Source organism: Lucilia sericata, unplaced genomic scaffold (assembly GCF_015586225.1).
Source record: "Lucilia sericata isolate MDLA Ls3-8-SP2 unplaced genomic scaffold, ASM1558622v1 Contig000138F_arrow, whole genome shotgun sequence".
Classification (NCBI taxonomy): Eukaryota; Metazoa; Arthropoda; class Insecta; order Diptera; family Calliphoridae; genus Lucilia; species Lucilia sericata.
Genome location: NW_023994170.1, coordinates 166,291 through 182,143, shown reverse-complemented (window position 1 = coordinate 182,143; position 15,853 = coordinate 166,291). Strand labels below are relative to the sequence as shown.

Sequence of the window (15,853 nt, the reverse complement as noted above, 5' to 3'; positions counted from 1 at the left end):
AAATTATAATTACAACTATTAATTAAATATTTCAAAATTGCAATACATAAAATAAATATTTTCATTAGAAATAAAAATAATAAAATTAATATATTTACTAATATAGCTGCACAGCAAAAGTTTTTATTGCGCCATAGATTAGTAGTAACCTGTTGAAATTGTGAAATGTGAAAAAAGAGAAATCGTCTCTCTATTTATGGAACAAGTGTAAATGTTGTGAAAATTGTATAAACAAGTGAAAAAATCAAAACAAAAAATAAACTAAACTAAATAAAAAAAGAATTATTTAAAGTCCACAACAAAACATCTAATGGGGTTATCCCAGAGAATTGCGTTTATCTAAGCATTTAAAAAAATTTATATAAACACATTATTGTAAATACATACTTTATTTATTTGCAGTGTTATACAAATTATAATTCCAAAGAAATTGTATTGAATTAATGTAGACATATTTCCGTTCCAGTGATCAAACAACAACCACTAAAACTAAAACCCTCTTTCTGTATAAAAAATAACAACAAATTTCGGAAATTTCATAACCGTTTCTGTCTGTATTTCTATGTGAAAGTTATTTTCTCTTCATTGAAGCTATTGGTGAAAGAAAATCATTCATTTGAGAATTAAATAAATAATTTGTTTTTATTTTCATTTGAAGATTTACTTTACTCAAACTTCAATACAGACACACATACATATCTATGTATAAGCAACAGTAGTGATAATTATATAATTACATACAATAATGATGACAAAGTTTATTAAAAATTCTAATAATTAATATTTATTGCATTTAAGCTTATACATGTTTTAATTGGGTTCTTTATTCAGTCAGTCCCATGGCGAAACTAATAAGGTGAAGTCATTTCAACAGCTGATTGTTTTTTTTTTTTGTCCATGGAAATTTAGCCCGAAGTTGTCAAACTCTTTATAAAAAAAATTCTCTCTCAAACCCGACACTGTCAAACTACATATATAACAAATTTCATTAATTCGCCTTGGTCAGTCCGCTATATGTCGTTGACATATTTCAATGTACACTTAAACGAAAACAAAGTATGAGATTTTGTTTTTAAAATAAATTGAAAACTGTAGAAAAATTAATAAATTTTAATATTAATTGTATTACAATTGATTTATGTTTGTAGTTTTTACTCTTATGTATTTACGCCGTGCAAACAATTGCTATCCAAATAGTATCCATAACGTAACAACCCTGCAGTCAAACTGGGTCCATATATCTTTTTGTCAACAGTACTAGTTCAAATGTCTCCAATCTTTCATTTCTGTGTCAATATAAAAAATACAGAGACCAAAGATGTGGTGTATATCTAGTGGCATTGTCAACAAACATGTCAATATTCCTTAAGAAAATGTCTGTATTAAAACTGAATGGACTCGCGATATAGAAATTTACTAGTAAATTCCTGGTTCTAATGTCACCATATGTATCCATGAGAAGTACCTAGTCAATACCAAGTCAATAGTCATAATGTTACTAGAGGATTTTCAATGACACGCACATGTTAAATGTCAATAGCACTAAGCCTTGTATAGGGTATAATTCGACACTAGTACTACTGACAAAGTCAATAGTGATTCAGCACATTTTTAATATTGGCATTTCCTACAGGGAACGTATAGGTAAAAATATATAAAAAACATCTAATATAGCACAATTTGAAAGGAAGAACCTGTTCCGCCTGTTTAATACTTACTTAGTGAGTCGATTTCGGTTTTCAGTACAAATTTTCATAACAAATTTTCTTTATTTCTCTTACTTTATGAATAATTTAAAATTGCTTATACTCACTAATCTCTCACTTATGTTTATTACATATTAAACTTATTTTTTATATATTAAATTTTAAATAAAATTATTACAAAGTTTTGCAATGTTTTACTATTCACACAACTGATCACTATAAACATAATATGTATATTTACTGAAATATACAAACACTTCTTCTTTTAAATTTTGAGAGCAATTATCTTGTTAGTGTATTAAAAAGTGTTCTTTTTATACATATTTATTCTATCGAATTATTATCATTTACGTTTCTTTTTGGTATACATATTAGATCGAACTAAAATTTTAGAAAAATGGGATAAAAATCAGAAAGTTACGTATTTTGTTTTTGTAAATATTTTTATTTAGCACTGAGAAACGTGAAGTTGAGCCTAAATAGTGTAAATTTAGTTCATTTATCCAAAATTAAACTCAAATTTGCTGGCAGGGGCATATTTGAAAAACTGAAAAAATATTATAAATACTAAAAGCAATAATAAACATCACTGGCAATCAAAAATGTATGAAAGAATGAATAAACAGCAATATACATAAATAAAATATCAATTGTTTATGTGTTTATATACATATGTATGTATATTAGGGTGACTCTATGGTAATAGTTGGTATTGACGTCAGGACAAACAATTTTGAAACAGAAAGAACTTAATTTTGGTTTTCAACGGGAACATCAGCAACGTCTATTTTGGGGCCACCTTAATGTACATGAGTCAGCGTGTTTGCATTTGAATATTAAATGCATTTTAAAACATAATTAAAAAAACTACACTCCAACATACATAAAAATAAAACAAATATGTCTATTTACATTAAAAATATATTCAAATATATGTATGTACATATACTTACATACATACATACATACATACATACATACATACATACATACATACATACATACATACATACATACATACATATGTATATACATAAAAATACATTTCCAAAATATATAAATTTACTTTAAATGAGTCTTGGCTAAAACTTGTTTACATACATATGTATGTATGTTTGTATATACAATTTCAGATCTTTGGATGAGTCTTATTGTTAGTAGTTCATCGATAATAATGGATTTTATGACAATCAATAGTATTATTGTATAAACATTTTGGTTGGGTGATTGCAACAACATTAATATAAAAATACTTGTGGTTTTTATTAAACTTCTTACTTTCTCCCTTAATAATCTCACAGGCGTTTCCTCAATTTTAGTAATTAAAACTGAGAATTAGAGTAAACGCAAACATTTTAATAAGTAACATCTTAAAAAATTTTAAATCAACATATTTCAACAAGTTCCACAGTATAAGAAAATTTTTCAATTATCCATAAATGACGTCATTAAATAGTAAATTTAATTTTCTACACAACATATGCATGTACATATGTATGTATGTATATAAAAATACTCATTCATATTCAATGCATTTTCGACACCATTGCAAACGTTGTCATTACTGCTCTCTATTACTCTTTAGGGTTATTCAAAAAGTACTCAAATGTGTACATTAAAACATTTCCAATTGTCACATTCAAGAATTTCCAATTATGTATATATCAAAATGTTTAAGGTTAATTCAGATCTTTTTAATTATATTTCAGATTTTTGCAAAAAATCTGGGGAGTTTTTACGTAATAATTACATCCGAATTTAAAAAAAGAACTACTTTTACAGTAGTTGGTAATGGTTGGTATTTTAAATAAAATGTTAAAAAATTTATGTAAATCTAGCTATACCCAGTGCGCTTCGCTACCCTCATCGTAATGAAATAAAATAAATATTATTGTAAGTTTTCAGTCAGTCCAATATACATTTATGTATATCTGCGTATCAAAAAGTCCCCTCTTATAGATTTTCATACAGGTTCCTAGGTTCAATTTTTCATTCATAGTTTTCAATCAATAATAATTGATTCTAGTTTCAATATTACAGGAAACTCAAAAAATATCAGCTGAAGAACGAAAAAGTAACAGAAACTCTCGTTTTTAGATTTTAGTTGAATAAGGATGATGCATGTTAAATTTTCAACCAGAAGTTCCTCTTATACAGGAAACTCAAAAAATATCAGCTGAAGAACGAAAAAGTAACAGAAACTCTCTTTTCTAGATTTTAGTTGAATAAGGATGGTGCATGTTAAATTTTATGTTTTTAGGTTCAATATTATAGAAATGCAAAAAGTATTATTAAAAAAAGTACCAGAAAGTCTCGTTTTATATATTTTCGTTCTACCAGGACACTACGTGTTTCATTTTATGTTTATATATATATTTAATATTTTAGAAATCTCAGAAAGTATCAGTAGAAGTACGAAAACATACCAAAAGACCTCTTCTATTTATTTTCATGTTTCTAAGTCCAATATTATCAAAAATTCAAAAAGTACCAGTTAAAGAACGAAAAGGTACCAGAAAATACTCTATTTTAGATTTTCATTCACATAAGTCCCTGAATGCTTAGTTTTGAGTTTCTATGTTCAATGTAATTGAAAACTCAAAAAGTACCTATTGAAGAACAAAAAAGTACCAAAAATTATCCGTTTATAGGCTTTCATTCACTGCGGGTTCTACACGCTTAATTTCAAGTTTTCATGTTCAATATTATAGAAAACTCAAAAAGTACCTTTTGAAGAACGAAAAAGTACCAAAAATTCCTCTTTTATAGGTTCTCATTTACTACAGGCTCTGCATGCTTAATTTCATGTTTCTAGGTTCAATATTATAGAAAACTCAAAAAGTACCAAAAAGCCCCCTTTTATGGGTTCTCATTTACTCCGGTCTCTACATGCTTAATTTCATGTTTCTAGGTTCAATATTATAGAAAACTCAAAAAGTACCTTTTAAAGAATGAAAAAGTAGCAAAAAGTCCCTTTTTATACGTTTGCTTAATTTCATGTTTCTGCACAGAGGGAAAAGGAAATATACACGCCTGGTACCAAATTGACACCAAATAGTTTATAATTTTTCAATAACATCCGTTGTCAAAGTATATACATACGAACGACAACACTATGTAATTTTAAAAATGCAACGTTGTCAATATTGCAACAATTTGTTGTCGAAATCTAAATTTTATACACATCCGTTGTCTAAATGTTAACAAACGTGGTAAGCTCACTATTGGCAACGGATTGTTTGTCAATAGTGAGCTTACCACGTTTGTTAACATTTAGACAACGAATGTGTATAAAATTTAGATTTCGACAACGAATTGTTGCAATGTTGTCAACATAACATAGTGTTGTCGTACGTATGCATGTATATAATTTGACAACGGATGGTATTGAAAAATTATAAACAGTTTGATGTCAATTTGGTACCAGGCGTGTATATTTCTTTTTCCCTGTGTGTGGGTTCAATATTATAGAAAATTCAAAAAGTACATTTTCGGGAATGAAAAGGTACCAAAAAGTCCTCATTTGCTCCGGGCTCTACATGCTTAATTTCATGTTTCTGGGTCTAATATTATAGAAAATTCAAAAAGTACCTTTTGAATAACGAAAAAGTACCAAAAAGTCTCATTTCATAGATTCTCATTTTCTCTGGGCTCTACATTCTTAATTTCATGTACCTAGGTTCAATATTATAGAAAATTCAAAAATTACATTTTAAAGAACGAAAAAGTACCAAAAACTCTTCTTTTATAGATTCCCATTAACTCCGGGCCAACGAAAAAATACCAAAAAATAGTCCTTTGTACCAGAGTTCCAAGTAACACCCCATTGGTATATTTAGTGTCACTAAATCTTTCAATTTCTCCGATTTTACTAAAATTGGGTCAGTGAGTTTGAATAAAATTAAATTTTCCGTTTTCCCCCTTTTGGTACTTTTTTCTCCGTATTGAAGTGATCAACATTTTGTTATTTGTCAGTCAGTCAGTCAGTGAGTCTGTAACGTTAGAATTTTATATATATAGATGCTTAAAATTTTATCGTTTGCTAACACATTTTCAGTTAAAATGTGTGTAGATTATAATTATTTGCAATTGTGGGGAACCAAACCAACGAACTCATAGATAGATTCAACACACATCCAAAGTCCATATATGTAAATAAGTACACGGCATGAGAATTCATAGTAGATCTATCAGAAGTTTAATAATGTTTGTAATCAAGATATGTATAACATATACAGACCCAGCAAAAACTGGGTAATGGCTTTCAATTGTAATTACTTACCTAACAACACACTTTTCAATGACTACTGCCTATCGTCTGGATTACATAGAATTAGTCTAATAAGTCCTTACTAATAATATGTTATATAAATTCTTTCTAATTCATTAGTCATCTTGCCAGTAAAAGTATGGAAGCTGTATACGTTTTTTCATGCGATTTACAATGACTGCTTTTTCTAATTACTTTTAATCGTTTGAGGTAACTACTTACTTGCCTCCAATGACATCACCGTGTTAAAATAATTACTTAAAATGCTATTGTGTAAGCAAATTTTAGCATTTCAACCCCTTATGGTAATGAAAGTTTTTACTGGGGACTTACATATATTTTAGGAATCAATTTAAATTATCTGCATACATGTGAACATAATTATACCTTACACCACTATAGTGGGAACGGTATTATGCGTTTGGCGATTTAACGATGTCCGTCCGTCCTTGCGTCCATGTAAACGTTGTTATCAAAGTACAGGTCGTAATTTTTAATATATTATGTTAAAATTTGGTTAAAATCGTTAATTATTTCACCCCATATAACTGCACTTCCCGAAAAAAGCTTTTGAGCTCATAATTATGTAAAATGTAATTGTATCTCGACAAAAGGTGGTACAATTAATTTGTATATAAGACTTGATGACCATGACGAATTTGGTAATGTCGGGCCTAATTTGACCCTAGTTCCCATTCAAAGACTCCTTCAGAAAATGACTTAAATATCCACAAACACTAATATTTTGATGAAATTCAGCACAAATATCCCCATTTTCAGAAAATTTGTTTTCAATAAATGCCAATAAATGCCTAAATAAATCGGAATGAAAAATAAATCATATTTAATATTCATAACTAGTGTAGGATATCATATGGTTGACCACGCCCGACTATACTTTTTTACTAGCTTTTTTTGTTGTAATATGTATAGATATACCAAAAATAAATAATCGAAACGGATGTCATAACATTTTTGCAAAAGCCAGCAACTATTCAAACTGTCGTAAAATAAAATTCCAGATTTTTATATACATACATACGTTAATTTATCATATACAGATATAAATAATATGTAGGAATGTACGTTACAACACCGATGCACAATGGTTCAGACGTCCGCTTTTTACTGTCAAAAAATATAAATGCGACCAAAATATATTTTGTGGCATTTAGTATGTATAATTAAAAAAAAATTGGTATTTTTATAATTAAGAAATTTAGCTTTTCAGAGAAATCTTATAATATGTATGTAAATACATTATAGTAAATAAATTTTAGTTGTTTATTAAAAACAACATTAAATTTGTATTCTCCAATTTTTAAACATATGTCCAATGTACATAAAAACATATTTGCTTCAAGTTCAACATATTTGCAAAATTTCCTGATTTTTTATAGAAAAAAGAAAAAACATTTTTCTCTAAAATACTAAAACTTTGCAGAAATGGCTAGTTGGTATAAAATCCCAATTTCTTACGAATCCCCACATTATTTTGGGTCAGTTTCTTAGGGTAATAATAATGTTATAGTGGTTTAAAATAAAAATATTTAAAAAATCGTTAAAAATACGGGTCAAGCTATTTTCAAATAAAAATAGTGCCCATTTGTAAACATTTATAAGGGCTATTAGCGCATGTTAAAACAGTTATCGCAAATTTTATATTTCAAAAATATAGTGATATTAAAAAAAATTATTTTTTTGAAATTTATTTCAAATACCAAAATTTTTCAAATAAAAAAAATCGAAAAAATTTACCTAATATTAGTTGGCTTGGAAAATATTGCCATTTGAAGTAGCTTTCTCGTATATTTTTATATCAAATCAAAGTACAATCTTTAATATTTTTCAAAATCTTTTTTCGACGGATTTAAAATCCTAATTCTAATTATGTGTTATACTATATATAAATTCATAGTGTGCAAATTGTTAAAAATGTTGCTATATACGTTATGAAATCCTTATTTAGGTCGTTAAATTGAATACGCACCGGGTTTTGGCATAATGCAAAAAGAAAGCATTTTGTTATTATGAACAAGATTTGGCACAGTTAACGGCTGATGGAAACATTTTATCATTATTTTTTAAAATATACTATAGTGAAGGGTATATAAGTTTTGCACATCCCACAGTGGGGCAGAATGGAAATTTTTTGGAAATAAATCTGGCATTTCTAAACGACTGATCCGATCGGTATAAAATTTGGCGTGAGCGTAGCCAAGGAGTATTCGAGTTTAAGTTTTGAAGATGAACCCTGCACATGCCCCAGGGACGGCGCTGTGGCGGCTCAAAGTAGGGTACCTACGACATGTAAAATTTTTAAACTCGTGCCATACTATAGTGAAGGGTATATAAGTTTTGCACATCCCACAGTGGGACAGAATGGAAATTTTTTGGAAATAAATCTGGCATTTCTAAACGACTGATCCGATCGGTATAAAATTTGGCGTGAGCGTAGCCAAGGAGTATTCGAGTTTAAGTTTTGAAGATGAACCCTGCACATGCCCCAGGGACGGCGCTGTGGCGGCTCAAAGTAGGGTACCTACGACATGTAAAATTTTTAAACTCGTGCCATTTTTTTGTTTTTCACCCAAATACAAAGATTTTTATATTTTCTGAAAGCGCTCGACGAGATATTGAAAAAACATGCTTGGACATACTACTTATCTCTTATAATATCCGAGTTATAGGCATTTAAAAAATTAGTGATACAAAATTTACCATACCTTGGTCCGCCTTTTTTTGAATACCGGGCGTAATTTTGGACCAAATGGACTCAATTTTTTCTTGTTAGTTAGACAACAAAATTTCCAATAATATACAAAAAATTTCAGATCAATATACGTTTTTTAATTTAAAAATTCAAAAAATTTTAGATTTTTGCCGTTTTTTTGCCCAAAATGTGTCTTAACTCTTTTATTAATAAAATAAAATTTTCTTTAAGAACATATAACAATTTTATAGTTTTCTAAAAGGTATCTTTACGCAGAACGATTTGGCGTAAAAAACTTGTCCTATTTTTTGAAAATGTTGCCACTGCGTCCTTCCGAATATGACCTATTTTTTATCAAAACTTCAACTTTGGGCGACATGTTCTAAAATCCCAAAGCTGGGATCAGAAAACTGAAAGCAGTTTTGGAAACCACAATATGTTTTCTATTTACTCCAAAAGTATTTTCCCAGCCCTGGAAGAAAATGTAAAAAATCCCATTTTTGGGATTTTCATTCCTATTTTTGGGAATTGCGGGATGCCCTTTGACCTTTTCGATTTTTTTTTTGCATTTTCTTATTTGAAATGACAAATTTAACAAGCGTTGAAAATTTCATTGAGTTTTGTTCATAAATATTTTGTCTTATATTACATATTTGTTAAATTTCTAAAACTATGATTTATATCAAAATTTTAATAAGGTCGCAGATAGCTACAACTATTTAGTCCATATTTATTTCTTAATATCATTTTTTAGTTAGATATGGAAATTCTCGACCCTTTACAAAAAATTTCAAGCCAATATCTCAATTACATTCAAAAATATGTTCATTTAAACCTGTGTCCTTTAATTTCATCTTTTTCATATTTTAGTATTAAGTATGACAGAACATACATTTGGTGTTGAATAAAATATTTGGACAATTTTTAAAAATTATTAAGTTAATCATTTTATTGAAGACTATAACATTGTATATACAATAAAAAAATTATAATTTTATTATGAGCCACGCACAACAACACCTAACACTCCACACAAACCACCTTTCCCGCCCACCGAAATATAAAACACAATTTAATACAATATCATCAGTTAGTATAATAGCTTTTTTTATTTGAAGTGTTTATCTTAAACATAATACAATTAATTCTTACAACCTCCTTTTATAGTTAATTCCTAACACTACTTATTTTCTATAAAATAATCTGTCATATCGGTATACATATCCAGAAGGTAATATAAGTCCTTTAAATCTTCCTCGTTTTGAGATGAAAGAGTTTCATAACAAATCCATCTTTTTCGCATAGTTGAAAGAACAGGATCAGAAGATAGAAGTAAACTATTAAAAATATTTTCATTCTGTGATTGCCTGGAGCATTTTCTTGAGCTGAATAGTTGAACATGCTTAAAATCTCGATTCCTCGCTTCCTGGGCTTCTTCTGTTATCTCTCCAAGTGGAAGAATATTCGATTCAATTAATATTTGACCATGACACAATACTTTGTGTACTGTTGGTGTTAGTTCCCTCCATGGATACAGAGATACAAGTAATTTAGAAATTTCAGATGTATATTCCCCAAATCGATTTCCATTAATTTTATGTTTACTATTCAGTGCCATTAAAATAGTGTTAACTCTTCGAAGCAACTCCTTGTCGATTCCAGTTATTTTTGAAGTAATTTCAAAATCACGAAAAAACCTTCTCGCCGTATTACCGTCATTTGTACTACCGCAACTTGGAAGTGGTTTGTCGATTAATCCCATCTGAACTTTAAATTCTTCTTGGATTCTGCTTTTTTCCGCAGCTCTCAGTTCTTTCAATTCTTCATTATTTTTTGTTGATTTAGTAAGATTCTCTGGCACACTTCTATATTTGAGGTCGTATGCTATGTGTAAAAAGTAATCCAAAAATCGTATTCTGGCATGAAGTGGGGAAATTCCGAAAGACAGGACTTCTTCATTAATACTTCTGCTTTTGTTTATATTTGAGAATTGCGACTTTTTCTCATTACATATTGATCATCTCCAGAAGGAAGAAGTTTCTGTTATGGCATTGCTGACCTTTCCATCAATCATTGTTAAGCTTAGCTGATATGATACGTTAATAGAGAATTCCTTTATTTTTATGCAAATGGGCTCCAGTGCATTTATTTCATCTTTTAAATATTCCACTAAATCTTTTGTTGTTTTCTTTGACTCCTTTATATATTCAAATCCAATGGGTCTACAAAAATTTTTTGAACCCGGAGTTGTATTGATCCATATATCTTCAAATGAATTTCCGATGCTTGACGATGATGGATTAAGGGAATATGAACGAATTCGTAATGGCACTAATGATGACATAAATACACTTTTGTAGTCTGCTAATGTCCGACTTCCACAAACTTGTTTGTATTCTGGAGGTGCTGATAAACCGTCACATCCCCACTTACACATTAAGACAACATCACAGTTATGAATCTTCCTTAGTTGGTCTTCTGAAAAGTCTGACACAATTCTTGATGCTGTGTTTTCGAGCAAAGATGATATATCAATACAAGCTTCCACATCATTAACAGCAATAGGTGATGGTAGGATAGTTTGTTTTTTTTTTTTCCTGAATCGCCTTGTATGATGGTAATATATTGTGTCCTTTTTCAAAATCTTTATTTATGAACAAAACTCAATGAAATTTTCAACGCTTGTTAAATTTGAAAAGGTCAAAGGGCATTACGCAATTCCCAAAAATAGGAATGAAAATCCCAAAAATGGGATTTTTTACATTTTTGCCCATAGGGTCCACATTTCTTTCAGGACTGGGAAAATACTTTTGGAGTAAATAGAAAACATATTGAGGTTTCCAAAACTGCTTTCAGTTTTCTGATCCCAGCTTTGGGATTTTAGAACATGTCGCCCAAAGTTGAAGTTTTGATAAAAAATAGGTCATATTCGGAAGGACGCAGTGGCAACATTTTCAAAATATAGGACAAGTTTTTTACGCCAAAGCGTTCGGCGTAAAGATACCTTTTAGAAAACTATAAAATTGTTATATGTTCTTAAAGAAAATTTTATTTTATTAATAAAAGAGTTAAGACACATTTTGGGCAAAAAACGGCAAAAATCTAAAATTTTTTGAATTTTTAAATTAAAAAACGTATATTTTTGGATCTGTAAATGATATTGATCTGAAATTTTTTGTGTATTATTGGAAATTTTGTTGTCTAACTAACAAGAAAAAATTTAGTCCATTTGGTCCAAAATTACGCCCGGTATTCAAAAAAAGGCGGACCAAGGTATGGTAAATTTTGTATCACTAAATTTATAAATGCCTATATTATAAGAGATAAGTAGTATGTCCAAGCATGTTTTTTCAAGATCTCGTCGAGTGCTTTCAGAAAATATAAAAATCTTTTTATTTGGGTGAAAAACAAAAAAGTTTAAAAATTTTACATGTCGTAGGTACCCTACTTTGAGCCGTCACAGCTCCATCCCTGGGGCATCTGCGGGGTTCATCTTCAAAACTTAAACTCGAATACTCCTTGGCTACGCTCACGCCAAATTTTTTCCCGATCGGATCAGCCGTTTAGAAATGCCAGATTTATTTCCAAAAAATTTCCATTCTGCCCCACTGTGCATCCGAATATACCATTCTTACTTATTTCATTTGTTTTTAATTAAAAAAATTAAAAAAATTTGTATTGATGAAAACAAAATACAGTTGTTATATTTTCTGCACATAAATCAATACTAATAGTTGACCACATCATTATTTGAACCATAGTGCGATCGTGTGAAATCTCTTTTGCCTTGTTTATACCCTGCCACACTATAGTGGAATGGATACAGGATGTTTATGCCAATGTTTGTAACGTAGGTACAAAACAATTTTTTCTCATAATCTTGTTTGATATTTCGCTTAGCCCCCATAAAATGTCTGACAAAATGTATTCATATTTATCCAAAATTTGTTCAAAATGGATATCGAACTTTGAGATGATCACATAAGCTCCTCTTTCGAAAAATATATTTCGGTGCATGTCTTACTAAATTAGCTTAAGTGGTCTTAATTGTCATAAATGTTTCTGGCGGAAATTCTCATAATGTTTTTATACTCATAAATATCTGTTTCAATAGTCGAAATCTAATTTCTAATAAATTTACAACGCTATACATACATAGGTCGAGTTTATTGTGGTCTGACTTGCCCATGTGTTTTTATACAATGTTAGTTCTTTCAGCCGAGTTGCAGTATTTTATTAGTACGCGCATTTACATACATGCCAATCCCAAAATCCCGATCCCAAAAATCCCGGGATTTTTTCGGGATTAGGATATCCCGAAACCCGGGGTTTTTCAAAATAAATCCCGGGATTTGTTTCAAAAACTGTTTTTATTTTCTTTTTTTGAGCCATAATTTTCATTAATTTGAAAATTACGATCTTATTTTATTTTCGACTCATGCAAAACTATATTATACATACATATTATACATATTTGAACCTTTTATTTTTTAAAGTGGTATGATTCCATACACATAGCACATATAAATTTATTTATTCACTTCGTTTTTATACCCTACACCACTTTAGTGGGGAGGGTATATTGGGTTTGTGCTGATGTTTATTACGCACAAAAATATTGGTCCTATACCCATCTTAAAGTATACCAATCATTTTCTGAGTCGATTTAGCTATGTCCGTCAGTCCGTGTAAACCTTGTAATAAACCACAGCAATTTTGAAGATAATTCAATGAAATTTAGCATGATCTTCTATTGTACTAGAGACGGATCCTATTGAAAATGGGTAACATCGGTCCAATATTTGACCTAGCCCCCATACAACTGAACCCCCCGAATAGGGCTTTTAAGTTCATAATTATGTTCAATATACTCGTATCTCGACAAAAAGCTGCAAAGCCAAGTTCTATACTAGCCTTCATGACCCTGATGTATTTTTTTATGATACGGCCTCATTTGACCCTAGCTCCTATACAAAGCCCCCTTCGAAATATGACTTAAATGTACACAATTTTATTCAACAAAAAATAGATAAAGTATTTCTGAGGCAGTATTTAAAGTATTTAGATGCTTTATTATGAACAATGAATCACATTTTATTTTTATAACTGGTGTAGGGTATTATATGGTAGGCTTCGCCCAACTATAACTTCTTACTTGTTAACACATCGAAATGTTGGTCGTAGACTACTACGAATATAATAACATGTTCCAAAACTAATATGTATTTTGTGTAAAATTCCAAATATTTTTTAAAGAATAGGTTCTAAATTGATGTTCGAATAATTGAATTGGTATCTGTTATAATTATTAGTTCACATGGAACAGTATAAGGTTTTAAAAAGTGCTTATGTCTAATTTCGGAACTTGATATTTATTTTTATTTGGGAAGTAAGTATGTATTTAAAAAGTTTCAGAAATTATGCAATTCTGAAAGTTTTTATTTAAAAATTGGAATTAATTGGATTGTTTTAATTTAAATATATCTTCTGTCTGCTAAATTTCCACAAAATTAAACAATTTTCTTTACAAATATGATGATTTAAAGATTTTCATATATAAAATAATTAAATTCATGTAATCCCGAAATCCCGGGATTGCAATTTTCAAAATCCCGAATCCCGTGTTTTATAAAAGCCAGTCCTGTTTGGCATCCCTAATATGTATGTATGTATTTTGTGTGTACACATTTATGTTTGTTTACTTTTCGTGTTTATGTCTATATTGAATTCAATGCGTTTCGTTGGTAAAAATAACTTTTTAATTAAATTTTATACGATTATTCTCTTTTTTGTTTTTGGTTCTGCGGTATACAGAAAATATTAACTTGTTTTTACTGTTGTGAGTTTTATTTACGGAATCCTACTCAACGCAACAGTTACGTACGCAGTTATAAGCTGTTAAGGCCGCCCAGAGGTGCACTACCAGAGGTAAAGGTGCAGGTGGTCGTGACACAATGCAGTCACTAAAATTCAACTTATTTATGGCTGTTATTGCGGTTGGAATAACAGTTGTTTTTGTTAAACCAGGTAAGTGTCAAAACGTTTTGGTCAAAATGCTTTGTTTATAACCGACTCTCACTCTCAGTAAATGTACAATGTGTGAAGGAACAATGTCCACAAAATAACAAAAAAATGCAGATTTAGTATGGATGAGTCACATGTTGTTGATTTCAGATTTATTGTAAAATATCACAATGACAAGTGTTTTTACTAAATTAAAGCAGTGAGTGGGTGGATGTATTTTTTCATTATTTCTTTAATAAGAATTGAATACAAGTAAAAAATTTAAACCATCATAGATTTGTGATCACTGTACGGTATGGAGAATACGAGATATGGAAATGGAGATAACGAGAATATCCATTTGAGCTTAAATTTTATAAATCTTAGGGCCAATATCTCAAACTCTTCCGGTTAAAATAACTATTATAAGTAAACTGTCAGTTTATCTTTAGGATAACACATAATCAAACATTGAGAAAAGGAGAGGTTAGATTCAAAAACTAAAGAAGAGCGGAAGCCGAAGCATAGTTTTGTGGTAGAAAAACAGGAATGACGAAGTTTTTATAAACTATAAAGGCAAAAAACAAATTTTATTTTAAAGGAAGGCCTAATAGAAAAATTCTATTGAATTATGCATTTTTTATTTTTGATGGTGTTTTTGTTTAAAATGAATAAAACAACATTTATTATTCGATTAACCGAATAAGTTTAAATTATCCGATTATTAACCGGCTAACATATAACTTCAAATAATTATGTATTTGTCGAATAAAACTATTCGGGTTTTTGTATTGAATACCCTTGTTAGAACTAAATATTTATAACTTTTTTAAAGGTTATTGGAAAAAGTCTTGTTTGCAAGTTTTTCTAATAAATTAAAAAGTTTTATATAAAGAACAAAACCTATTATCACAATTTACGCAAGTGGCCATACATATGTATGTATGTATGTATGTATGTATGTATGTATGTATGTGTTTGCCTGTATGTACATACATATACGTATGTGTATGTGTGTATATCATATGACCTTCAAACTTTGATGGCCTATAATTTTCATTGGATGTAGCTTCTTTAATTTTTATTGTTGTAATCTTTGGTTGCTGTTGGTTGTATATGATACATAATTACAATTGAACTTTAAAATAAAGAAAGTTAAAA

At 29.4% G+C, this 15,853-nt stretch overlaps 2 protein-coding genes across 9 annotated transcripts in view; one reads left to right on the top strand and one right to left on the bottom strand.

Annotated features, from left to right (window-relative positions):
• LOC119601033 overlaps window positions 1-15,853 on the bottom strand; it is a 309,656-nt gene that overhangs the window by 155,407 nt on the left and 138,396 nt on the right. The gene's annotated exons all lie outside the window — the stretch shown is intronic.
• Window positions 1-15,853, top strand: part of LOC119601034 (tyrosine kinase receptor Cad96Ca) — a 124,558-nt gene that overhangs the window by 312 nt on the left and 108,393 nt on the right. For 2 of the 3 annotated variants that reach the window (XM_037951715.1, XM_037951716.1), the window contains exon 2: window positions 14,504-14,716. In XM_037951715.1, coding sequence (XP_037807643.1) covers window positions 14,644-14,716 — 73 coding nt within the window. In that variant the 5' untranslated portion in view covers window positions 14,504-14,643. Of the gene's footprint in view, window positions 1-106; window positions 376-14,503; window positions 14,717-15,853 lie in introns of all 3 variants that reach the window. The other variant, XM_037951717.1, reaches the window with a different exon arrangement.